The following is a 27,041-nucleotide window of genomic DNA, read 5'->3' on the forward strand; positions in this document are numbered from 1 at the left end:
CCGTTTTCCAGGTGAGCATTCTGAGGCACAGAGAGGTTAAGTAACTTGCCCAAGGTCACACAGCTGGAAAGCAGCACAGCTGGGATTTGAATCAGGTCGGTTTGTTTCCAAAGCCCATGTTCTTAACTACCAGAGATGCTGGCAGAAGTGTTTCTGGTGTGTATGTGCCTATGTATTTTTTACATATTGCTTTCGGGTCATAATACAGTATTTAAAATCCTACTGTTTTTCCCTGTGTAGTATCAGAAACATTTTATCTGTCATTAACAGTTTTTCATAGATACACATCTTTTAGCAGCTGGATAACCTGCCATTTGTATGAACCCTAATTTATTTACCTTTTATTGTTGCAGATTTACATCATATCTCTTTTTTTGCTAAACAGAATAGCAATGAACATCTTGTACATAAACATTAAATTTTATCTCTGTAAAGATAGATTCCTAGCAGTGAAATTAATGAGATGAATCAAAGACTAAAAACATTCTTAGTAAGGGTTTTAGATATATAGCCAAAGCGTTTTCCAAAATGCGTGTAGCCTGTTTCCCTCCACGAGAGAATGATAGTTCCTTTTTCACCGCTGTTTTGTTGGCAAAACCATACACTGGTGAAGCAACGTTAAAAGCATTTCGTTTTCTCTTAACACGGTGAAGAAAAGCATCTTGTGATGGGGAAATAGTACCTTACTGGGTTTGTTGTTACAAAGAATAATTTTCTTTTAACAATCTTTCAAACAGTTGACATTTTTTTAAATGCTTGTATTTTTGTGTCACACAAAAATAATTCTTCCAAAATTTATTTATAAATATAACACAGATACCTTATTTGGAACATGACCAAATGATTCCAGAATTTCAAGTGAAATAAACAATAAACAAGCAAGACCAAGACATTTTTGGAAAAGAGGAAGAGTGAGGAGATACTTGACCTATCAGAAACTTAAAAATACTTTGAGCTATGTAGTTAAAGCATTATAGTTTTACGTTTGGCAGTATCTTTGTAAAAAAAAAAGTTGCACAAGAATATGTTACCCTTGAAATGTATATAAGTGCTTATGTGTGTGCTTCTATATGAATTAGGTATATGATAAAGGAACCAACACAAACCAATAGGAACTGGAAGTATTATTCAACAAAGGCAGAGACTCATCAGACCATCTAGAAGTTGGTTCTTCTGACATTTCCTTCAGGATAGCTTGTGCTTTCGTGGGCACCTAGTTTTATTCAATAAAATGAGTGATTGGAGACTTTGGGGACTAAATGATCTCAACTTTTTCTCAGCCTTTACATGGGTGAGAAGCCCAGCCAGTATCTCGTGGGCCACTTTTGGTCGGCAGAACTGCAGGATGAACAGAATATCAGTTAGGAGGCCTGATGGGGATGATCCTGAGACCCCAAAAAGGATGTTGGTTGATGTGGACAGTGGGACAGCAACCATCACATGGCTTGAGAAGGGCCTTGGCAGCCTGAATCCCCCTCACAGATGTGAGACCGTGTGAATTGGGGCCATTGCAGTCAGCCTTGAAGCCTGCAGCATGGGCTTCTGATGGACCACACAAATTATGTAAGCGCCTGCCAATTTTAATAAAAGGCCACGAGAAGCTGTACTGGCTAGTTATGAATATTTTACAGTGCTTATGGCTATGGAGTTTCATATCACTATTTAAGCACATGAGCCTCCAGGGAAAATAGTCACTTATTCTCAAGTCGGTGTACCTTTTTCAGGAAAAGCAAAGTTCCCCATGAAATAAGGATGCTTTACAGATGTTTAGAGTTGGAACATTTAGCTGGGCATTCAGCAGATGTCTGCTTGGAATGTATTCAACTGAGAACTTACCTGACGAAGTTGCCGTGGGAGGTTCCTAAGACAAAATTAGGACAGTTACTGAGAGCCCTCAAATAACCAACAGGAGAAGCAGGACCTGCGGAGAAAAAAAGCAGCAAGTTATAGAGAGACCACTACGTGTCTTTGGAATCAGACTTCACAAGATCTGTACCTTTAAGTCAGGACTGTTTACCCAGAGAATTATCTCAAGTCCACTTTAGCTGCCTTATTGTGTCCCCAGGCCCTGGTCAGTCGAGAGCAGGAATTTCGTAATGGGAGGGACAGTGAAATAGTTCCCTCACCTGCTATTTTATGTATTTTGTTATTTCCAGTCTGGTTTTAAACTCAGCAAATTTTTCTGGCCCCGGAGAAGCTGAAGAATTGGATTTGTGTGTTGCAAGGCCTCTTTACACAGTTACTAGTGTGTTTTGTTTTTCATGCACATCAATTTATTCTCCTGAAAATCAGCACTTTGGAAGTTTTTCTCGTGTCCATTTGTTTTCTTTTGAGCTTTCTGGAAGGAAGCGTTAATCAGTGTGCTTAATTTAACAGCGAGCAGTTGAAATTTTTACACTCTAACGTGGCAGTTTTAGGGGTGGTGACCTCCAGATTTTCCGTCACTTAAACATTGAATTATTTAAAGGGGAAAAGCCCCTCAAACCTTTGAATAGATGCTGTTATTTCCTCATCTTATGGTTTAACAACACCAGATAGGTGAACTCGCTTGCCCAACAATTGCTAAGTGTTGGCACATAAAAAGGACCTCAGGCTGACGGACTTGAGAGCCCCCTCCGCGTGTGCGCTCTGTAAGCCTGAGGAGTGACTCCATCTTCCAGAATGTTCGTTCTATCTTTTAATTGCTCTCGTGCCCCTTGCTCCTCCACTTCTATCCCTGAAGTAGATTTCTTCTTTCCCTTCCTTCTCCTTCCAGCTGTTACTCCGTCTTGCTCTTTCCAGTCTTCTCCGGAACAGTTGATGCCTCTGCTCTCGCCTCCTGTGCTGTCTCTCTGACCCCGATTCCAACAAGACACCTCTCTCTTTGCAGAGGAGGGTTCACCTTCAGCCCCAGCCCTCTGGGGGGGGGGAGTTCTGCTCCTGTTCTTTCGCTTTCTTACCCTACTCTTCCCTCTCTGCTGTTCCGGGCTGGATTTTTTATTTTTGGTTTCGTCTTCCTTTCTCCCTCATTAAAGCTCTTTCACGTCTTGTGTCATCAAACCCTTCAGTCGGCGTGCGTGGAATTACTGAATGAAGCAATGACTAAGTACCACTGTTTCCATCATGAATGCTGAGTATGGAGCAGAGTGGTAAGCATTTTCAGCTTTCCACCTCATCGGGATTATGTGTTTTTCAGAGAAGCTTCATAACTTTGATTAAAGTGCTCTGTGTCTCCCGAGTATCAGTTGCTTCCATATTTATGTGTAGATAAATACACATAAAACCTTCTGAAGCCATCTATAAATGAGCTTTCTTCCTTTTAGTCCTACCTTATTAATTGGGAAAAACCATGAATTTACAAAAAGATCTTCTAAAAAGATCCCCAAAGGTAACTTAATTTTTTTTTTCATTTAAAAAATTAAAAAAATTTCTTCATGTTTGAGAATTTCCATTAAAAAGTGTTGAGAAAAAATTCTGAGTCCCTAAAATAGGAAAACTGTTTTGTGCACATTTACTGTTTAGTCAGAGTTTGTTTGTCTAGTCCCCCTCCTCTCCCTGCTTCTTACACAAGCCTCGCAGCCCGGTACTGTGTCTGTGATAATATCATACGTGTCTGTAACTGTCTGGTCTGCCTTTGAAGTGTGATATAATTGCTTGCTGAGGAGCCTGTGCAGCTTGCCTCATGCTTCCAGGTCTCAGAGATTGCAAACCCTCTGTGTGTTACAAATCCGCTTGGTAGTCAATTCTCGTTTTCTTTATAAAAACAAGTCCCTTTAGTGTTTCGATGATAATAACTGAGGCTTAAAGATAAGATGGTGATTGGAGGGGCTGGTGGAGAGGACAGAATTGGCTTGGGGTCTCTCAGTGCTAAAAGATGCCGTGGGCCAGCATAGCTCAGCTGATGCCGAGACTTCTACCGGGTCTAATATGTTTCTCTTACGCTTTTGAAGGTCTGAAGACCATTTACCCCTCGCTCCCCATTAAGATACAGATTGGACTTAAGATCAGTATTAGTCTCTCTCTTAGGAATAATTTCACTGATTCTCCTGCCATGAAATACCATCTCTTCTTAGGTTTCTAAGCTCTGCTTGAGACCTCAAAGCTGAAAAATATCTCTTTCTTTGTTTTCACATTGGCTAAATTGCATTTTCACCCTTGGAGTGAAAATTAATATTCATAATTTGAAGTAACAGCTCTTTGTGCATTTCTGCACCAAAGAGGTTTTGTAGACAAGGTGAGTAGTTTGACAGCATTTCTCCCCCTACCTTTTTTTTTTTTATTTTTAGGTTGATGCCTTTCCTCCCAATGGTTATGGCTTGTACAATATAGTAGGGAACGCCTGGGAGTGGACTTCAGACTGGTGGACCGTTCACCATTCTGTTGAAGAAACTATTAACCCAGTGAGTATCAGTCTCAGAGTATGTATCATGAAAAGGTTGTATCTATCCCCTGGGCAGCCTTTGGCAAGAATGTCCTGCTTCCGAAGGGTGTTTATGTACCGTTGAAATTAATCTTGAAATTTCCCCAAAGAAATATCAAGTACATGTCTCTTATTTCAACCTGAACGTATTGTGTAGAAATGTCTCTGGGCATTTTATATGCTGCTGGATTGTGATGGTGGTAATGGTTGGAGGGAATCTGCATATAACGTTAGAAATTTTATTCAGTCTCATAAATGTGATCAAAGTGAGATATATGAGATATATAAATAACTGCAAAATTCATAAATATTTATTAATAACTACCGAGATCTGGTAGATGGTATTTTTCATGCAGCTAATTGCCTGAGTTTTGATTGGTTGAATTTTGGTTGAGGAGCTTTGTTTGGAGAAAATGAGAAAGGATGTTTTCTGGATGAATGTTGAGTCAGGAAGTTGAGTCATCTCATGATTATTTCCTGAACTGCACAGTATGTCAGTTCAGTGCATCATAAACTTTGGGAACTAAGACAACCATGTTTGTCTAAGTTTTACATATTCTGATATGGGAGGAATGTTGAATGCCACTAGTGCACTACTCTGCCTCTGAAACCAAGCTTCCCCAGCATCATATACAAAAATTGAGACTGCGTGGGTATATGGGTGGAAGGTACCTCCTTTAAAAACAACGTGTCTGAATATTTCTTGCTCCGTGAATAGATTGAAATCTCATCTCTAGCAAACTAGACAGTCATAAGTCAGATCCAAGGATGTATATTTGTACCAAAACTAGCTAGACTGGGAACTTGCTATGCTTAATTTTAAACCTTAACCTTTTGTAAAGGCACAGAAGGTAATGATAAAGAAAATTATTCGATCTCTTCTCGGTGGAGAGTGAAACAACTCAGAGTAATTGAAGAAACTGTCAGAGCCTGTGCCTCAGGCCATTTTTCGGAACGTGGGGATACGTTTGTTTGATGTGCTTGATTTTCCTTCGCAGAGTAACAGGTGGGTTGCTCATGAATAACCCAGAGACAGAGATCTACTTTCTTGGGGGCAGATGAAAAAGCTGAGGTCTTCAGAAACTGTCATTTCCCCCTCACTTTCCTTGTACTTTCTGGCAGGGCTGGTGGAAGTAGTGGTCAAAGACAACCCATATTTCTCCAAAAGGAGATTAAGGTTGTGAAATTCTCGGTGGGTTTGTGGTTGGGAGACGCCATTCTCTCCTGGCAAGATGTGACTTGGCGTTTGCTGTCAGAATCAGAAATAGAATCCCCCCCCCCCCCAGATCAAAGCATCTGCATGTTTGGAAGGGGGTGCACAAGGCTTCAGAATTCTGGCAGGTTGTGAATGTATCTATCTGACCATCTGTTGTCGAGCTGAGTGCTTATTAGCTTTCAGTTTTATAGTTGCTTGTGTTTCTTCTAAGGATTTACAGAAAAATTCACATTTTTCTTGTTTTCACGAGTTCCAGGCTCTGTCTTGGATGTGGTCTTTGTTCTATAAATTGTGCTCCTTGTAGGTTTCTCTTTGTCAGGTGGCCTCATTTGCTTCCTGATTTGACTGGGGTAAAATTCAATAGTTTTGAGATCTAAACTCTACCTCCCTTGCAAACTCAGACTTTTATCATTCAGATCTGTACAACTTTCCTTCATTTCCAGCACCACTGATGCCTCTCATCTGTGTTACTGCGCAGCCTCCCAGTTGGACACCCTGCCTTCACTCTTTCTGCTCTAATGGAGCTAGAATGATCTTTATAGAGGACACATTTAATGCTGTCACTCCTCTGTTTAAAATTCTTTAATGGCTTCTTGTTGTCTAAAGAATAAAGTACAAACTCTTGAACATGACTTCTGAAGGCTAAAATAATTTCACTCTTGCTGATCTCTCTCTGGCACACCTTTTTCTTCTTTTTTAAACATTTAATGATGAAATGCTACAAAAATTCAGGAAGGTACAGAAAATGGCATAACAGATACCTATGTACCTACTGTTTTGATTTAACATATACTGACAGCTTATTGTATTTACTGTGTTTCTTAATTCTTTTTTTTTCTTTTTAATTTCTTTTTTGGGGGTAGGGGTAGGAGATAATTAGATTTATTTATCCATTTATTAGTGAAGGTACTGGGTGTAGAGATTATTTGAGGTCAAGGTAGTGGGATCTTAGAGAGGATTTACCTTTGCTTCTAGAAACTTCGATTTCATATTTGCTTATTCCAGTCAGAAGTTGAGATGATTTGAAGCTGAGCCTCAGTCCCTGTGACGGCTAGTTGGGTATAGTTCTTCAGGTGCCAGCCAACACCCTAGGTGTTTTCCATGACTCTTCTTCCTTGGAGGGTCCTGAGCTCCAGGTTTTTGTTTCCTTAGCCCAGGAATCTGTTCAGAGTCCTTTTTACTTCTCACCATTATAGCTGCTGCCACTGGAATCCAAAGACCTCTGGGGAAACAGGCTCACCTCTCTGGGCTTCCCTTTTATCTAGGATTTGAGCCCTTCAGTTACTCACAGCTGTGATGGTTCCCATCTGATCTGGTTAAAACTCATTTCTCTTTGAGGTCTTAGTTTACTTGCCTTGCTTCCCTAATAGCCTGTGTGTCTCTAGCACCTTGCGAAGAACCAGGTACATAGTAGTTGGTCCTATAAGAAAGCCAATTTCAGATACCTTGAATTAAGAGAGTTTGTTCACTGTTCATACTCTGGGTGTTTCAAAAGCAAAGGCTAGTTAGAAACAGACATTTTCAGGGAAAGTTATGAACCAAAATACCCATGTGATTAGCAAACATTTCAACACAGGAACTGACCTCTTCAGTGTCATGTATATATTTTAGCTCCAAGACTAACTCATAATGGCAAAATCATTTTAAAGCTTCTTTGGAGAGTTTGGGAAAAGGCCGTGTTCTATATGCAAATACTATTCAGAGAATATCTTTTTCTTGTTCAGTGACTTCCAGGGAGCAAAAGTTAATCATTAGTGTTTATTTTATTGGGTAGTCATTTATGGCAAAAAGCAGGTGGTAGAAACACCTTGTGTGCTTTGTACACACAGTCGTAGGAGAGGCTGAGGTATTAGGCCATATGGAGCGAGGGTCAGTTTGATTATACCTAGAGGAAGTTATGGGGAGTGTGCATGCATGCATGCATGCATGTGTTTTCAGGAGCTGCTGAATGTGGCGTCACCCTCTTCCACACAGACACAATCCAGAGTGTGGCCATTGATGCTACTATTTTTTTAACCAAATGCTAATTTTAAATGGTGATTTTCCCCCCCTTTTTAGCAACCCCAAGACCCATAATAATCTGTGGCAGTATATGGTGCTTTCAGTACAAGACTGTGTAGAGCTTCTATAACATCCCACGCCGGCATCCTCCCTCTCATGCTCCAGGTACCATGCTGACTTGTTCACGATGATGTGAAAGGTGTGATCTGTAACATCTTTCCCAGTCTAACTTAGGTGTACACAATTTTGGGGCAAGGGGACCTTTTTTTCTCTAAGGTAAAGAATTCTAGTGTTGGAGTTAGTCACAGTAACTGGGATTGTACCTCTGCCACTTAATATTAAAGGACTCTCTAAACTTAGAATGTATCTTGTTTCCTTATCTACACATTGGGAATAATTATTCCTATCTCATGAAATTGTTGGGAAATTAAATTTGATAATGTTGTAGGTAAAAATACTTTATACTTTTATACCCAAAAAGTACAGTTGTAGTGGTTGTTTACTGTTTTTGCTTAGATTGTGTTTGGCTGCCTCATTGGGACATTGTATGCTTCTATCGAGCAGAGTTAATGAGGCATGTTGGCATTTGGAGGCCGTGGGGAAGACGGTGACATTTACAAATAATGAATGCCTAATATTCCTCCTATCCTTACCTTTTGTTAGCATGTCACATTGTCTTCCTTACAATGAAAATCTCGCTTCGTGGCTCATTAAAGTCCAGTGGGAATAAAGTTTTGCTCAAAGTATTCCTCCTCTGAATGAATCCCTGCTGCTTGCCAGATTCTGTTAGCCAGAGATTCTGTTTGGTTTTTGTCAGCTTGGAGTTTGCTTGTTCACTTAGACCGCGTAGCTCCAGACATTTTGGCAAATGTGTTCTGTTTTGCGTGACCTCATTGTTGTGGTATGGAATTTACCAGGGAGGTTATGAGCTCTCCTTATGTGCGGTCCGTGGTTGCAGAGTTTGCACTCCGCTCGTTTTGAAGGACACACCTCTGAGCCCTTGCCCGTCGCACAGGGCACATGCCAACCTTCTGACCTGAGGTCAGCATGTACAGCGTGCTGGCAGGTTCCAAGCCGAGCAGTCCTGCTTGGGTGCTTTTTTGCCACTGGGTGACCAGACTTGGGACTCAGACTTGCATTGCTTTTGTCCATCCTCTAAAACTCCACACTTGATTGCTCCTCTTCCCAATAACTCCCCCTCTAACCTCCCGCCACTGCATGAATCAGTGAATTTTGTGCAACACAAATGTTAGACTCCCGCTTAGCCTGTCTCCCAGTCCTCTTCTGCCTATGGCATGACACGGTCCTTGTCTCAGCCTGGCAAGAAACAGTAAATATCACATCATTTTCAGTTCAGACTGCCACACCCACTGTCTGCCCCAGAGTAGCTTAATCACTGCAGCATGCATTCCTTGAATACCTACTGTGTGCTAGGAGAAGTAGCTGATTGAAGACTTTGATCTGCTGTGAGGTCTTCATTCATGTGTTTTTTTTTAAATTGAAGTATAGTCAGTTCACAGGGTTGTATCAGTTTCTGGTATACAGCATAATGTTTCAGCATTCACATATTTTTAATGAGGACAGTTTAAGGGCATGAATAAATCAATTTGGTGGAGAAGTAACCTGGTGTTGAAAATGAAAAAAAGCATGGAAGTGTTAAGGAAGTGAACTTAAACCTTGATAATAAATCACTATGGTTGTAAATTATACTTAATAAGTACCAAAGGCAAAGCAGGGCAACCACAAAACATCCATCTCTTGAGGCTGTGCTTATGAAAAGGATTTTATCTTCTTCTCCCTAGTAGAAGATGGAAATCGTTCTGGAGGGAAAGCTAATGTTTATCCATTTCCACGTTTTGTTGTGGTTCTGGAGCAAGGTTGATCATCCAACAACAACAGCAGCAAAAACCTGTTGAGAAATAGAAATCAGCTTGAATACATATGGCTCAGATATCTAGATCTTATAAACACATTTTCAAACACATTATCCAGACACATGCTTCTTGCTTGAAAAGAGAGAGTGCTGATTCCTGTTGCTATTTGAAAGATGGTAAAAATGCTGTTTGTTTCTCAATAATATTACCTTCTGAGTCTCATGTTAAAACTCTTGACTCTTCGTGAGCAATTAGAGCAGGACACCCAAATATATCATGACCTCCTGTCTTAGTTTGGAAGATGAGTGGATCTTGGTAGGAAGTGAAAACCTCGAGCCTCTACTGCTTCTTTGATACCCCTGACAGCTATGGTCCTGCAGCCTCTAGCTTCAAACTTCCTGGGGCCAAGAACTCTCTAACACCTGGGGCATCGAGTTGTGTTATCAGATGTTCTCACTGTTGGATGTTTTCTCATGTCCAACCAAATATTCCACCCCCTGCGCTTCAGCTCACTGGTCCTCATTCTGCACCTGGTGAGAACACAGAACACAGCTTCTTTCTGTCTCCTGCATGAAAGCTTTTCAGATTCCTGCAGATAGTCACAGCCTTTGCCCCTCCATCTTTCCATTTCTAGATAAACATCCCCATTCCTTCAGCTGCACCTTGAATAACTTGGTTTCCAATCCAGGGCAACCTGGTTACATTCCTCTGAATAATATGAGTAGGGGAAAAAAGTCCCCTTTTCTAAATGGGTATCCAGAGATGCACATAGACTTCTAGATATTCCCTGATAGATGCAAGAAAGAGTGGGGCTGTCAGGGGGAGGGTATAGCTCAGTGGTAGAGTGCCTGTCTGGCATGCATGAGGTCCTGGGTTCCATTCCCAGTACCTCCATTAAATAAATAAATAAACAAACCTGATTACCTCCCCCATTTAAAAAAAAAGAGTGGGGCTGTCTTTTTTCCTCCTCTGTCATCACGTCTCTGATCGCGTCAGCATTTAAAAGTTGAGCCAACGGAGTCCAGTAGAGCTGGGTTTGAATTTTATTGCTGTATCTGTGGTTTACCAATTGTGTGACCCTGGGCAAGTCGCTTAACCACTCTGGGACTCAGTGTGCTTCTTTCGTAAATGTGGATGTCGATTCGTACTTCACAGAGTTGTAGAGAGGAACTGAGAGAGTATGGCCATTTGGCACAATGTTTGCAAGTAGCAAACATATAGTACGTGGCAGCTTCTGTTTTCATTGCGACAGGTTCGGTGCTACTGACGCTGTGAGCCCTCTGACTAGGATGCTGACGAGTTGTGGCTGCGGCACCGGGAGGAGCTGCGTCTCACTGTTGGCCCCTAGTAAGCCTCTAGGCAAGTACCCCTGCCCTCCCTGCCTGATATATATTGATTTTAGGCTAGGTCTCCTGAAATATTGTTACTGTGTAACTGTGTTTTATGGTTTTTAAGCCTTTAAAAATTCTCTTTTTATGCTTTGTGCTGCATTTTGAAACTTAATGAAGAGCCTCTTCTCTCCATCAAAGCCAGTTTTTTATGGGCTTCACCCTTGAGAGGCAGCTTACAGACATCATCATGACCATCAGCACTGTCGTTTATGGTAGCTGTTTTCCCTTCTAGTTTATTACAGTCAACACATTTGGCTGTGTTTTTGTCACTGAGATGACGGGATGGGACGAGGCTCCAGGAGGAGCCCTGCACCCTGAGGTCAGCCCACATTTCCTGAGGACTTACTGTCTGAGGGGCTGTATTGGCTTTCAGGGATACAGAGATGCATGAGGCAGGCTGGCTGTTAGGAAGTATGTCGTGTGGGAGAAGTTGGGTAGCGATCATGTAAATCAAGCTGCGCTGTGGTTGACTTAGGGCCTCGGTGAGCTCTGTGCTCCGGGGAGGTGCCCTTAGGGAGGCTGGCAGCAGTTGGCGGGTCGCTGGGCTTGGTGCTTGGCATCCAGACACACATGCCTTTTGAGGAGTTCGTGGTGAGCAGAGAAAGGGTTTTCATCCTTTCTTTTCCTGCTGCTCTTATTTTCTTGAAGTACAGCCTGGCCATTGGTGCCCCAAGCCACAGCTGCCCTCTGTTTGCCCTTCATTTCTGAAGCATCATGCCTTTTCCGTACTCTCAGTGAAAGCAAAAGCTGAGAGGGCTGCGCGTGTGTCTGTGTTTCCTTCTCTTGGTTTTGCTGCAGTGGATGTTTCCCCTCCTTATGGGCGCAGGAGAGCTGTTTAAAGAATTTCTGTTAGCTAACTGGCTAGGGGCTTTGGAGAGTGACTTGGGGATTGTCTTCCTCAGTAAAAGAGCTTTTATGAGCTATCTTTTTCATGGTGGATAGCACTCCTGGGAGGGGAGAGCCATATGCTCTAAGACTGAGATGACAGAAGGTCAGCATAATGGGTTGGGGCTGTAACAACTGTTAAAGGCAAAGAGCAAAGAGTTTGCTAATGTGCTTATTTGCTGTCCTCAGTCAGGTTCTTCCCACTGCACTGAATAACAGAGCCGTGGTTATGTGATGAGAGCAGAGGTCAGTAGCCTGGGTTTCCATCTGAGATTTAGCTTTAAAATGTCAAGGGGCCTCAGGTGAGTCATGTTGCCCTTATCTGGCTTAGTGCTTCATCCGTCAGTTCTGCGGGGGATGTAGCAAGCCGTTCGTAGGGCACAGTAACTCTGGGCAAAGCCCTGGGGGCTGGTGCTGGCTTGGAAATTGGGCAGTGATGGATGGAGAAGCTGGCAGGAACATGGTTCAGAGGACAGGTTTTAAATGATTCAGACCTGGTTCCACATCCTAGTTCTGCCACGTGATGGCCTGGTGGCCATGGGAGAAGGGAGTGACATGTTTAGATTTTTGTTTCCTCACTATAACGTGGGGTAACGATAAAATTTAAGGACACTGGGTTGTTCTAAGGATTAGAGCTCCTAAACCACAAGTGAAATCATTACACACTGTTTGGGAAGAAAAAATGTGGTCCCTGTCAGCTTGAAGATGGTCCCCCAAGCCCTTCTCCACTCCAGGTTTCTAGATTATTAGGATAAAATGTGTTTGGGTTACAAAAGAAAAGCTATGCCTCAGACCCTTGTCCTCGGCCCTGACTCTACCCCAGGCTGCCTAGTGCTTTTGTGAGGAGCCAAGTCTCAGTGCTTATGCTTTACTTTATGTGTAGTTTTTTCTCCCCAAAGAGCTCAAAGTTCTCTCTCTCCTCTTCCTTGTTTCTCAGAGACTCTTTTTTTCTGCATTTCTCATATCCTCTAAATATTCCTGATTGTGCAAAAGAAAGCATATGGTCCCAGTCTCATTTCTTACGATAATTCATGGAGTGGGGAGAGGTTCTGACTTTGCCCCAGATTTTGGACTTGATTTGCAGAGTCAGGATTAAATCCCAGGTCATCATCGTCGTCTTTTTTTTTCCATTGAAGTACCATCAGTTACAGTGTGTCAATTTCTGGTGTACAGCACAATGTCCCAGCATACATATACATACATATATTCGTTTTCATATTCTTTTTCATTAAAGGTTGTTACAAGATATTGAACATAGTTCCCTGTGCTCTACAGCAGAAACTTTTTAAAAAAATCCATTATTATATATAGTGGCTAACATAAATCCCAGGTCTTCCGATTGCAAGACTCTTGCAGTATTTACTGGATTCCAGATGTTGTTTGAAATGCGCAACTCTAGAGGCTACTTACTTCCTTGTCGTATTTTACCACAAACTGCATACATTAAGTCAGGAATTTCAAGAAGTGTTCTAAATATGAAAGATAATCGAAGAGATGTGAATTGCTGTGTCATGCGGTGGCTTCTTCCAAAAGCAAGGGAGAGGCAGTGAATTATGCCTGTGGTTTTTTACATCTTGAGATTTTAAATCAGTTTCCTGTCCTTCTTACCTTCCTCATCTCTTATTTCTGCTAAATTGCTCTTAAAAATTATTGATTCGGCAAGTTAGTTTTTGTACTGAACACTTAACTGTTAATGAATTGTGAAGTAATAGTTGTGTCATTTTCCATTTCTATAGCTTCACCTTTCATGCCTTTCCCTGTGCCATAGTGTGACTCATTTGTTCTTTCCCTAAGGATCCGGAAATAAAACCATGTTATTGAGAAGAGAAAAATAGAACAGTTAAATCATCTTTATATCAGATTGTTCTGGGGATTTTTTTTCATGTGGATCTGTGGACATACTTATAATATAGGTATATACCTATCCACATGTGTGATTTCTATGTAAGTATTTAATTTATCCATTCAGCAAAATTTATTGGCGTTCTACTGAATGCCACACTCCTGTGCTGGGTTCTGGGAATCCGACAGACACAATCTTCTTGCCCTCATGGAGCCTGTTAAGGAATCAAACAAACAAACCTGATGACGTATTAATTTTATGTGAGGAGGAACTATAGCATCATGGTTGAATGCAGGCAGTTTTGGAGTTGGACCTGGTTTCCTATCTTAGCCACCTACGAGCTGACTGATCTGGGGCAAGTCACTTAAATTCGCATTCAGCTTCCTCATTTTTAAGTGAAGAAATAGCAGTACCCCTTATGGAGTTAACTGAGAGGTTTCATTGAGATACCCTGAAGAAAAGGTTTAGTATGCAGTCAGCACTTCATAAATCTTAATTATGATTATTATGTTTTTAAGTGTAATGAAAATTTAAATACAGTAAGCTAGCAAGCTATGAAATGACACCTCACTCGGAAATCTCATTCATGGAAGACATTTGTTGTGGACCTTTTTAGGGGTGTAGGAAGGAGATGAGCCATCTGGGAGCCTGCAGCTGTAAATAACACCTCTCTGCGGACAGTCTCTGCTTCATACTCACTACAGAAAGTAAGCGCTGATGCTAATGAAGCCACAGTTCTTACAGAACTGGGCACTTCACACTTGTCTCCTTTCACAACGTACAACATAAAATCATGGAAGTGTTCAAGTATTCTCTGAAAATAATGTTTAACTAAAAATACCACTTCATATAAGCTAATTGCTTATCTTCTCTCATAACTTGCTAATGAGTTGTTGTTGAAGAACATGGAAGATTGTGAGTTTAGGAGAACATGATAAACGAAGTCCTTAGCAAGACTAAATTGTGTTTATTTTGCTCCCTTCACGCTATGCTTTTGAGCCTTATCTGGCTTTGCAAGCAGGACTGAACGGTTTCACACTGTTACTCTGAGAGATGGAGTGACTGAGTCTGGAGCCGACCTTTCAGCACATGTAGTCTGTACCCTGTGATGTTGGTGGCTTGGTTTTCGTTGACTCAGAAGTCACCTTCCTTTAGGATGATACTGCTATATACCATGCATTGTTTAGGATGAAACAAGTTGATTTCTCGAACTTTAGAACTAACTCCTCCAGGATTGAACAGACCATGAATGTTCTTTTGTGAAGTACATTAGCATATTAAGCTTTCTGAAATTAAAGAACCATCTGCATTATTAGACAACAAATTCCATCTAGCAGTGTACCCTGTTAATAGGCAGATGATGAGAAAGTTAGTTCTTTGTTGCAGAAATCCAGTGTGTTACTTATTTTCTCTTAATAGAAATAGCTTCTTCGGTGTTTAAGTTGACTGGTTGTTAGCATTTAGATGTTTTATGGCCTTGTGTTGGAAAAACTACCACTTATTTTCACAATTATAATGGTCTATGTCTCTTAAGCAAATCATATATATCTACCGTTGTATAAGGCAGAGTATTAACCATTTTCCTGGGACCTTGCTCCTTTTTCTTCTCTCTTTCCTTCCTGCCTACAAGTTGGATAGTATGACTGTAAAAGTTGACGCCGTTGGCCACCTCATGCCAATGAGGGTGGCTACTATTTAAAAAAATAGAAAATAACATGTGTTGGTAAGGAAGTGGAAAATTGGAATCCTTGTGCACTGTTGGTAGGAATGCAAAATGGTGCAGCTGCTTGGAAAAATAGCATAGAGGTTCTTCAAAATATTAAAAATAGAACTCTGATTGAGCAATTCTACTCCTGGGTATATGCCCCCCAAAATCGAAAGCAGGATATTGAAGAGATACTGGTATACCTGTGTTCATAGCAACATTATTAACAACAGCCACAAGGTAGAAGCAACCCAAGTATCCATCAATGGATGAATGGATAATGAACATGTAGTGTATATATACTGTGGAATATTATACAGCCTTAAAAATGAAGGAAATTCTGACATGCTGCAGCGTGGATGAACCTTGAGGACATCGTGGTAACTGAAATAAGCAAGTCGCAAAAAAACAAATACTGTATGACTGACTTACATGAGGTACTTAGAGTAGTCAAATTCATAGAGACAGTAGAATGGTGGTGCCTAGGGCTAAGGGGAGGGGAGAATGGGGAGTTAGTGTTTAGTGGGTTGAGTTTCAGTTTTGCAAAACAGACTGTTGGAGATGGACGGTGGTGATGATGGCACAGCAGTCTGAATGTGCTTCATGCCACTGAACTGTATGGTTGAGGTGGTAGGTTTTATGTTGTGTGTTTCACTAAAATTTAAAAAAAAAGTTGAGGTCCTTGAATAAGGTACCTGAAAGAAGACTGTAGTTGCTTCTCTCCCATCTTGGCAAGGATCCCTGGAAAGTATCCCTGGAGGAAGTAAAGTGGTTGGGATGGAGAAGCTTTGAGGCGGAAGGATCTGGAGGTGCATCCAGCAGCTCATGTCAAATGGGTGGTGAAGGAAAACCCCCTAAGTGCAGCACCGGCATCTCACAGATGAGGAAACTCAGGCCCAGAGTGAAGTGACAACGCCTGAACCGGATGCTCCTGCCTTCCCATGTGGTCGGGCATGGTATGTGGCTCCCCAGAGGTGCTCCCTGCCTTGGCTCATCTTGTTGGGTCTCTCCAGGGTTTTTTGCTGGTATTTTGTACTTGCATTCTATCTTAAGCCCAGGAATTTTTATTTTGTGCTTTTATATTGATGAATTATAAAGGAGCAGAACTGTTTTTACTCAGCACTTCTGACACCAGATGTTAGGTTTTCTCCAACAACCAGCTCTCCAACTCTCTGGACACCAACTGGGTGTCTTTATGATTCAGTTCAGTCTGACACTAACCACCCAGAGTTAGCACAGACTTCACAGGTTTAAAAACTCAGTCCCACAACTCTGCCTCCACTTCAGAGGCCAGTCACACATATTGGGTGCTCTGGGTACCCACCTTTCTATCTTAAGTTGGCTGCTAAGTTGGGAGTTCCCACAACTTCCCCCTTTCAGGTTCGGTAATTTGCTAGAACAGATCACAGATCACTTTACTCACTGTCACGGGTTTACCGTAAAGGATATAAATGAGCAGCCAGACTACAGATTTGGGGGTTCTCATGACCTCTTCCTCAAGTTTGGTCATTCATCAGAACAACTCACAGAACTCAGGAAAGCGCTTTACTTACAATTGCTGGTTAATTACAAAGTATTCAATTCAAGATTAGCCACAAAAGAACGACACTCATCTTTCTTTTTCCAAGGGTTTCAGGAGCTCTATGCCATAGTCGGGGGACAAAGACCAAGTATTTGGGGATTGATACGACAGCTAGGAAGAAGGGGAAATACGGAGGAAGAGGAGAGAGGGTAAATCGTGGGTGGAGGGAGTGTGTGATCTTTCAGCCTGTCTGGTGACTTGTCATTTGACAGAGACACTAAATGGAGTGTTAAGTAAGCTCACAGGGTCAGAGGGAAGATGCAGAAGGAACTGTAAGTGCAGAGGACAGTGTTGTTATGAGGGAACCAAGAAAAGGGATGATTGGAAACAAACCAACATCGTGCTGTCTTAAGAAGCATGTCTACAAGCAGTCTTGTATGTGTACAGAGACACTTTTTACCTATGTGACACTGTGGCTCATCGAGGTCTCATGGCACCTGCAGTTTATTCTGTAATGAAAGGAAGATGTTGGATTTCCTACTTTTATCACTTTATTTCTGGGACATGATTTTTCCTTGGAGGTTTTCTAAAACCATTCCAGTAATACACAGGGGAAGATGAGACTTTACAAAGTAGGTCTACAAAATGGAGCAGTTGCTTCCATGGTATGAAGTTGAAACCCCTCAGTCCAGCGGGGGGCAGAGTGGTGTTGAGCCAGTGAAACCACTGAAGGCATCTGTCGTATCAGTCTTAAGTATGGATGCCTGTTTAAATGCTAAGTGTTGCTACTTTAAATGTGCATTTATTCCTAAGTGATAGAAGCAGATGCCATATGCCAAGGGAAGTCCGTTAGGAGAAGTACACCCAACAAGGGGCATATTTCAATTCTATCCAAAAACTGAGAATGTCTTTATTTGTTAAAAATACGAACTCTCAACTCACAGTTTCCTTTAGGTTTTAGCCATTGTCTTGCAGTGAACTAGTGAAATACAGAAAGGTTTGTGCTCTTCAAACAGGAACAGAGGAATGATTTATTTTAAAAATGTAATACCACATCAGCTCATAAGGGGCACATGGCTGAATGGCGGGATATGAGCCTGGACCAGATGGCCTGGACTTGAACCCTGGCTCCTCCACTTTTTGGCTGTGTGACATTGGACAGGCTGTTTAACTTTCCTGTTCTTTAATTCTCCATTTATAAAATGGGGCTAACGATTGGGTGCCCAAACATGCCTAGTGTATGCTCATGCCTGGCAGAGTTGTTAATAGCTCCTCTGTTCACTCCCCAAAGTATCCTTAGTGGGACAATGAATTACATTGTTGCCCTACCAGTGGTGGAACCTACATCAAAATCTCATTTGAAAGATTAAAAACATTAAAACAATACTAGATTATAATACGTGCTCAGTAAATATTAGCTGCTATTATTAGTTGCTACAACTGGAACCAGTGTTTTAAATACTCAGTTTTATGTATTACCCGCAGAAGCAAGACTTGTGACCACAGACCTTGGGCTGTGAAAGTGACACATTTTATTGGAAAATGGAGGACCACGGACACAGTGAGCAAGTTAATACAGTTTTGAAAATTCTCTTCCTTTTTAGCCTAGCGTGGGTGAAGCAAGTAGCATGGAGGAAATGACTGTTTTCATTCATTTCTCTAACAGGGTAATCACCATACAGCACATGCTGGTTTCACAGAGAAAACACTGCGGGGGTTGTTGATTTGGACTGTGTGTTTAATGTGCTGTTCTTTCCAACCTGATCTCTAGTTTCCTTTCTTTGACCTTTCCCCGGCTCTCTGGGTGTCACCCTCCTTTCCCTTTCCTCATGCAGTGTCTAAAGCTAATTGCAATCCCTTCAGTTGGTCCTTGTGCTGGAGGATGAATAGAATTACACGTCATTGAAAAAGCTTTATTTGAAGTATTGGTTTCATCTACCCACTCTTTTTTTTTTTTTTTTTTTTAATTACTGAGCTACTCCCCCTCCCCCCATCTACTCTTAAAATCCTTTTTCATGTGTGACATCGGGTAAACCAAGTGAATTGTTGGGATTTTGACTTTGTTTTTCACGTGCGCACCTTGGTCAGAGGCGCTGCTAGCCTAGAAGCTGCGTTGGGCCTCGACTCCTGGCCTCGTCACTTGCTGGCTGTGTGACCTTGGGCACTCCAGTTATTTTGTCTTTCTGAGTTTCACTGTTCCTCATCCCTAAAATGAGGATAATGATTCTTCCTGCTTCCCAAGGTTATTGTGAGGATCAAATGAGATAAGAGTTATTAGTATGCTCTAAGCAAATGTAGGCTGAGTTGCTTTCTTTAAAAGCGGTTGAAGTGGTTGAAAAGACATTCCTTTTAAGAGACGCATGAGCAGAGGCTAGAAGAAAAAGAAGATTAACAAAAGCTGCTCCTGTTTGTGAGCTTCCGAGCTGCCTGTTGTTAAAGTACCTGGTAATTTAACCAGGATGCTGCTTTAGCATGCGTGAAGTGCCTCACATAGCAGCAAGATCATTTTTCTTTAATCCTAAACTTCACCTGCCAGAACCATGCCTGGGGAGCCCCTGTGATATGATGGCTTGAAGGCTTTACTAGAAGTCGAGCGGGCAAGAGAGCCTAGCTTTTTGCCAGTCAGTGTGAGAATGACTTTAACCGTCAAGGGAAGACGCACGCTTCTCCGGGTCAGACAGTGGAGAGTGAAATCTGCCCTTTGAAACTCCACATCCCCCTGTACTTAAACATCTAAGGAAGCCTTTGACTCCTAGCATTTTGGGGTTCTGAAAGTTTTTCTTCTTTTCACTTATTCTAGTTTATGATTTGGTCTCCTTTAGCTTAAAAACTGATTTTATGATAGAAAATTTCAAACATACAGATGTTGAAAGAATAGTGTAGTAAACCCTCATGTCCTTAGTACCACGCCTTAATAATGATCAACTCATCCACACATCCCCCCACTCCTCCTCCCCTGGATTATTTGAAGCCAATCCCACACCTTTTATTTAAAATACCATCTTTTGGGGGGTTTATTTTCATTAAAAATAGCTTTATTGTGGTATAATTGGCATAAACTGTGCATTTCCAAAGTATAAAGTTTGATCAGTTTACTTATGTATATATACATAATTATATATATGTCTATAAATATATATGCTGATAAAAAAATAAATACATATACACACACATGTGTGAAACCACCACAGTCTAGATAGTGAACATACCCATCACCCCAGCTTTCCTTGTGCCCCCCGGTCATCTCTCCGTCTTGCCCTCTCTGCCTCTCATGCCCAAGCAATGACTGATCTGCTTTCTGTCACAGAGATTAGTTTGTATCTTTTAGAGTTTCAGATAAATGGAATCATACAGTGTGTACTTTTTTATTTTGTCTAGCTTCTTTCACAATAGCATAGTCTTTTATTTGTTCTACACATACTACTGTGCTCCTGCTCAGTACCATTTTGGAAGCTGCAGGACCTGCTAGGAGGCTCTTGTAGTGGTCCAGGTGAGACATGGTGGTTTGGAGCTGAGTGGTTACTATGGAGATGAGAGCTGCCATCCATTAGAGATCTGCTTTGGAGTTAGGGCTCGTCAGACCAGCTGGATATGGGGGTGAGGGAGAGGGAGGAATCGAGAATTACTCCTTAGGATTCCAGCTTGAGCATATGGATAGGGTGTAGTGAAATGGGGGAAGACTCAGGGAGAAATAGGTCTGACGTTTCCTAGTTTGATCCTTTACTGGGTGTGCATTGCTTTTTCAGAGTTACTGTTGTTATCATTGTTTGGTCTTAAGCAGTATCTAATCTGCAGATGAAAACAATATTTATAACACCTCAAGATATTCACAGGATTGCTGGGTCTTCTCAAAATGTTATTAAATAAAGGCCAGCTGCCATCGTCAAATCGAAAGCAGTGAATTTCAGTTTTTCCCTCAGGTGTTTGTGGTATCGGTTGTACCGGGCGAGGGGAAGAGAAAGTAGTGCAAAGGCAAATAATGTTTTCAGAGTTTTAAAAGCTTCTTGAGGAGAAATTCACTCCACTTCTTCTGTGGCCCTCAGAATGTTATTGTTTGGGTTTTACCATTAAACATGTTAAGGTTCTACCGAGTCTGATGCTGCAGTAATAGCTTCTGCATGCTGTGACCAGCTATATGAATTTCATTGTAATATAACAAAGCCTGGCTTCGTTTTAGAGGGTTAGTAACGTGTCAGCTATTTTATTAGAACTTAGACTCCCTTTGGAGGTTTGGCTTTAGAAAACTGGTCAAGTGATCACTGTGGTTTTGGAATTTTGGGAGTTACATGCCACCTGGTTTGTGGGCACCTTCAGGAAACCTGAGTTAGTCATGAACTAATAATGTGAAGTAGTAAACAGTGACTGCATGTTTGTTGTTTATTACTTGCTCAATACTTTCTATGCATTATCTCATTTAACTCCCACATCATTCCAATGAAGTACGTACTATTATCAAATCCATTTCACCGGGGAAGAACCTGGGACATCGAGAGGTTACTTAACTAGATCAGTCTCACAGTGTCAGAACCATCACTGGAACCCAGGCAGGTAGTCTGACTCCGGAGCCCACGCCTTTCCTTAAGAGATAACCCTTGAGGTGGATCTTGCAAAATAAATAGTAGTTTAATGGGTAGTGGGGATGGGCATATCATGTGGAGAGAATCAAACGTTTCTTCGGCGGGACATGAGAAATTCATTGTCCTGGGGGTGTGATTATGAGAAATGATGTTGGTAAAGTAGGAAGGACATAGAATATAGCCACAGCAGCTTTTTCATAGATAAATTTATTTCTTTAAAAGTTTCTTGAAATCTTGAACAAGTTCAAGAGAACCCATGTCTGTTTTATCAGATCTTAAGAGCTCAGATGGGGAGCTTCTGAACGAGCTGATCTCGAAGGCATCTTCTGATTTCAAACAACCCAGATCTGATCATCCTGGAGTAAATCTACTGTTCCCACCTTTTCTGTTCAGCTCTGATTCCTTTTAGGGTTAAAAGGAATAGTCAATAATTTAAAACCAAATGGTCTTCTAAATCTGCCCACCCTCTGACAATAGCTGAAAGGCTAACAGTCAGCTTGCATCTGAATATGATGGGAGTGGTACCCCACTTACTTAATTCCTAAAAGGATGGTGAGTATGGAAAGGGAAGTCTATGATGTGGTAGTAAATCCTTTTTCAGAGGCTCTTATCTCTTTCTTTGAAAAATGTATTGTGCTATTTAGTACTAAGAATTGATTATAATGAAGAGATAATAAATATAAAATAAGAGATACCTTTAAGCTTTAATAAACAGTGTTATGTCTGAGTGTCACTGAAGCAGAAACAATACACAATGGAGCATTTTAGTTTTTATTGCACTGAATGTGTTCTGGTTTTTCATTAAAAAAAAAATGAAATGGGTACTTTATGAATGTGAATTTCACAGATCAAATCTCTGACTTTTGTCTCCCAAACTCTTCTTTCTTTCTTCCTCAGGCAACATTGTTAATAGTCCTTTAATGATTCCTTTTATAAAGAGAGTCTATGCTTATATTAGTGTGTATAAGTATATTTTTTAAAGAATTTTGTTATGGAAATACTAATAAGTAAGTGTAGAGTGACTGTACCCATAACTCAGTTTCAACAACTATCAACTGTCTTAATCATGGTTCAGTCAGAAATAGAACTACTAGCATGTGTGTAATAAGGAATTTATGACAGACTTGACCTTCCAGAGTGACCGTAAAGTTGCTATTATATATATGTATGTGTGTGTGTGTAAATCATTGAAATGTCTAGTTTTCACCTAAAAAGCAATAAACATGCAAACTAACAGGAGAGTGTGACCCATATTATGGGAAAAGATTAGTTAAATAGAAACTGAATAAGCCCAGATTTTGGATTTAACAAAAACTTACAAGTAGCTATTATGTTTAAAGGACTAAGGGAAAATATATTCAAAGAATTGGTAGAAAATATAATGTGAATCAACAAATAGAGAGTCACAACACACAAATGGAAATGATTAAAAAAAAAAGGAACCAAGTGAAGTTTCTAGAATTGAACATACAATAACTGAAATGAAAAATTTCCTAGATGAATTCAATAACAAATTAGAAATGGTAGAAGAAAGGATCAGTGAACTTGAAGGTAAATCAAGAGAAATTTTCCAAACTGAAGAACAGAGAGGAAAAAAAAAATTGGAGAAAAATCAACAGAGTCCTGTGTGACAGAACCAAGCATTTCGACACACGTGTAATAGAAGTCCCAGAAGGAGAGGGGAGAAAGAAAGGGACAAAACATTTCTGAAGAAATGATCTAAATACTTAACCAAATTTGATTATCTACAGATCCAGGAAGTTCAGCAAACTAGGATAAAGACAAAGAAAAATACACATAGATACGTCCTAGTCACAGTGCTGAAAGACAGGAAATCTTGAAAACAGTAAGAGAAAAGCAGCTTATCACACTAGTCAACAGTGTGATTAATGGCTTATTTCTCATGAGAAACAGTGGAAGTCAAAAAATGATGGAGTGATATATTCAAAGGGCTGGAAAAAACTATCAACTAAGAAGTCTATATTTAGGAAAATTATCCTTTAAAAATGAATGTTAAAGAAGTTTGATTTCTGGTTCTAGGAAAATAGAATACACATATATTCGTATATTTTCCTAATCTTCCCACTAAATACGTTGAAAACTCTGGACACTACGTCTATAAGGAACATAAGAATTCCCTGAAAGGCGAAAAGAGGGCAGGTAGCTGCAGACCCTGGGACCCTAGGGGTGACATGGTGGTGAGTTCTGTGGATTTCCTTTTTGCCCCATATATCCAGGACTTGGAGCTGAAGAAGCCACCAACCTACAAATGCCAAGAGATGTAGACCAAAAGAGTCCCAAGAAAAGCCTGCTTTCTCCAGCCAAGGGGCAGTCTTTCAATACAGAAAACTTTTAGTCAGTAAACCACTCTGTTCCATCTAAACACCATGGAAAAAACTGTTCCCCCATGCCAGCAAATGCCAAGGGAGGAGCCTAGATTTGCACCCTCATGAGGCTGTACTGAGGTGCCGTAACACCCCTGCTAGGGTGGTGTCAGAGAAGGCCAGGCAGGGAGCCTGGCCTTGCATCACTGCCTGGCAGCAGTGAACCGTGGTGTTAAGTGGAGGCTGTGTGGGGAGCCAAAACCCTTACCTCCTCCAGCAGTAGGTAATAAGGTGTCAGTGGAGGCTGAGTGGGGAACCTGGACTTCTGGTTCACCTGGCAGTAACGAGGCAGGTCCTCCCTTCTGCTGGTGTGGTATCAGGGAAAGCCAGCTGAAACAGACTGTTTAAATAAGATCCAGAGTCTTGTAACATAATAAAAATTATCTAGGTTTCAATTGAATAATGACTTGTCATACTAAGAACCAGGAAGACGCCAAACTAAATGAAAAAAAGATAATCGATAGATGCTAACACAAATGGCAAAGATATTAGAATTATCTGCCAGAGATTTTAAAGCAGCCATGATTAAAATACTTAAGTGAGCAATTATAAACATACTTGAAGCATTAAAAAAAAATAGAAAGCTTCCAAAAATAAATAGAAGATATAAATGAGAACTAAGGACAAATTTTAAAACTGAAAGATAGAATAACCAAAGTAAAAGCTTTGTGAATGGACAGAATGGAGGAGACAGAGGGGGAAAAAATCGGCAAACTGGAAGCTAGAACAAAAGAAATTATCTGTTGACTACATACAATGTCATTGTTGATGCCCCTGTGAAATAGGACCTGGCCGCCCATAGCAGGCTGGTCACCCCGCTTCCTGCAGGCTTACTCCTCATTCAACAAGCCAGGCTTGCTGATGAGCAGTTCTGTGGCATCTGAGGTGGATCTGTTTCGTAGCTCAAGACTTTACGCCTTCCCTGGTGTTTTAGACGAGGATCCATTCCCCTACACTGACCCTCAGGGCATTGCCCCATCATCTCTTCTCCTGAGAACTTCAGCTGCACCTTCGCCTCCTGAGATTACTGGGGCTGACATTTAGAAACTTGCTTTTTTTTCTTTTCTTTTTCCTTTTGTTGTTGTTCCTTGCAGTCACCCAAACATGAGAAACCTGTTCATATTTCGGTGTCCGAGAGTACAGCAGGGATGAGTAGCACTCCCTTTGGAGAGAACATTCACACATCTACTGGTCTGTTTCTGGGCGGAGTCCCTGGGTTCAGCTTGTGTCTTCGCTTTGATTTGTGAGTAGCAGTGGTGGAGGCGGTGGGCCACTGCAGCCTGCCTTCTCACCAAGTACATAGTCAGAAAGAGGAGATACTCAGACACTGCTGTCAGTAGCTTCTTAAGTTGTTTTAACCTGCAGTAGAGAGACAACATTGATTTTGATTTATTGACCCTTTCTTTAACAAATAGAAGTGGAGACACTTTGCCTTTATAGTAGTTTCCTAGGGCCGTCATAACAAATCACCACAAACTGGGTGGCTAGAAGTGTAAGGTCAAGGTCCTGGCAGGGCCATCCTCCCTTCAGAGTTTGGGGGAGAATCCTTCTTTGCCTCTTCCTCCTGCCATTGGTGGCCATTCACCGGCACCCCTGACAGTCCTTGGCCTGTAGCTGCATCATTCCAGTCTCTGTCTCCATCTTCGTGTGGCCTTCTCCGTGTCCTCTCCTCCTGTTATAAGGACACCAGTCATTGGATCTAGGGTTCGTCATAATCCAGTATGGCCTCATCTTAAATATTTAGAAAAATTACAAATCTGCATAGTTCCTATTTCCAAATAAGATCACATTCTGAGGCTCTGAGTGAACATGAATTTTTGGTGAGGGGGAGGGACACTGTTCAACCCTGTCCTAGTAATTTTTCTGTTTTTCTTGGCAAAGTGGTAAGCATTTCAAACAGATGTAACTAATCCTACGTCATGGTATTTTCTGGTGAAAATAGTTTTATTTAGAAGGATCAGCCGAGCAGTCACCTAGAGGACTGTAGTATCTGCTGTGGTCCTGTCAGCCCAGGATGACTCACATTCGTGTTGTGTCACTCCGATGAGTGTCACTTTTATTGATTGCAGACTTGGTTCTTTGGAGATGGCGAGAAAAAGGAGCTGTTCTGTTCTCACTCCTTCCTGTTGGCAAATCAGCTCCTTCTTGTTCTCGGATCTAACTTGACAAAAGAATTGAATCTTGCATGATAGCAGACCCAATGAGAGACGTTCATCAGAATTTAAACTGCCGTTCGGTACATTGTAACACAGCATGCAGAGAACCACCGGAAGCAATGTAATGCAAGAATTCCCAAGCAAGAAGTTTAATGTGGAGGAGAGGGGACATTCTATGGGGTCGCTGCACAGTTACAGGTGCTTTCATTTCTGCTTCAGTGAATTCTTGGTGATTATACTACTTTTGTAGAATAATAAACTCACCCAGCAGATTCTGTTGTAAATGTCTGTCAGATTCCAGATACTCCTGGGGAGAATGCTGTGCTGGTAAGTCATTATTTTCACATGGAGCTCTTCTCATTTTTAGTGCCCATTTGTGGTTGTTAAAAGTTTACTAGTGTAGCATAAAGCAGTTAAGGCCCTGGAAATCCTGTGGCCTTGCAGTGGAATGAGGAAGAGCCAGTGGCTTGGTCTGTGGCAGTTTTTAAGTACCTGGAAATACTTAGAAGGAAACATGAACTTCTGCCCACAAGTTGACATTTGCAGGCCAGTGTGTTGGCCATGCTTGGAGCAAACATGGTTCTTTGAATGTCTGCCACTTCTGTCTGGGCCTTTGACAAGGAAAGGGAAAACTAGGGTAGGAGGTGTTGTTCTACCTGCTCTTATTTGCAGTAAACAAAGAGCAGGCAGCTGTGTGCTTAGTTGACTTCTTGCATAACGAGGGGAAAACAAAAACTCTTATGCCCCTCAGGCTTCCCAGAAGTGGTTCTGGGTTGCAGCGGTGCACTGGGAACTCTCACGTCCTCTTTGCACAGCTTACCTGGCAGTGAGGCTCTCGTCTTGGCAACTGAAGTTTACGGTGTTCATTCCCATCACACTTTTATCCAAAGCCCTCTCTGGAAGAAATAGTCTTACCTCTTGGCTGGCTCTTTGTGGCTCCAGTTCACATTCCAGTGGCAGCCACTGTTGTGTCTTGCCTCCTTTTAGGCACTGCCCCGTTTCCTATCCTCTTGGTCTCCAAACTGGAGGCCCTGTGGACTCTGGAGCCACGTTGCCTGCATGTGATCCTCATTCTGCCACTTGCTTAA

At 41.4% G+C, this 27,041-nt stretch overlaps 1 protein-coding gene across 2 annotated transcripts in view; it reads left to right on the forward strand.

Annotated features, from left to right (window-relative positions):
- The window catches only part of SUMF1 (sulfatase modifying factor 1), a 77,630-nt gene that overhangs the window by 40,462 nt on the left and 10,127 nt on the right, over positions 1-27,041 (forward strand). Inside the window, exon 7 of one of the 2 annotated variants that reach the window (XM_010962391.3) lies at positions 4,266-4,379. The exons of the other annotated variant lie outside the window; for it this stretch is intronic. Within the exon in view, the coding sequence (XP_010960693.2) occupies positions 4,266-4,379 (114 nt within the window). The remainder of the gene's footprint in view (positions 1-4,265; positions 4,380-27,041) is intronic. 2 annotated transcript variants of the gene reach the window in all.

The sequence above is a fragment of the Camelus bactrianus genome, chromosome 17 (genome assembly GCF_048773025.1).
Source record: "Camelus bactrianus isolate YW-2024 breed Bactrian camel chromosome 17, ASM4877302v1, whole genome shotgun sequence".
NCBI lineage: Eukaryota > Metazoa > Chordata > Mammalia > Artiodactyla > Camelidae > Camelus > Camelus bactrianus.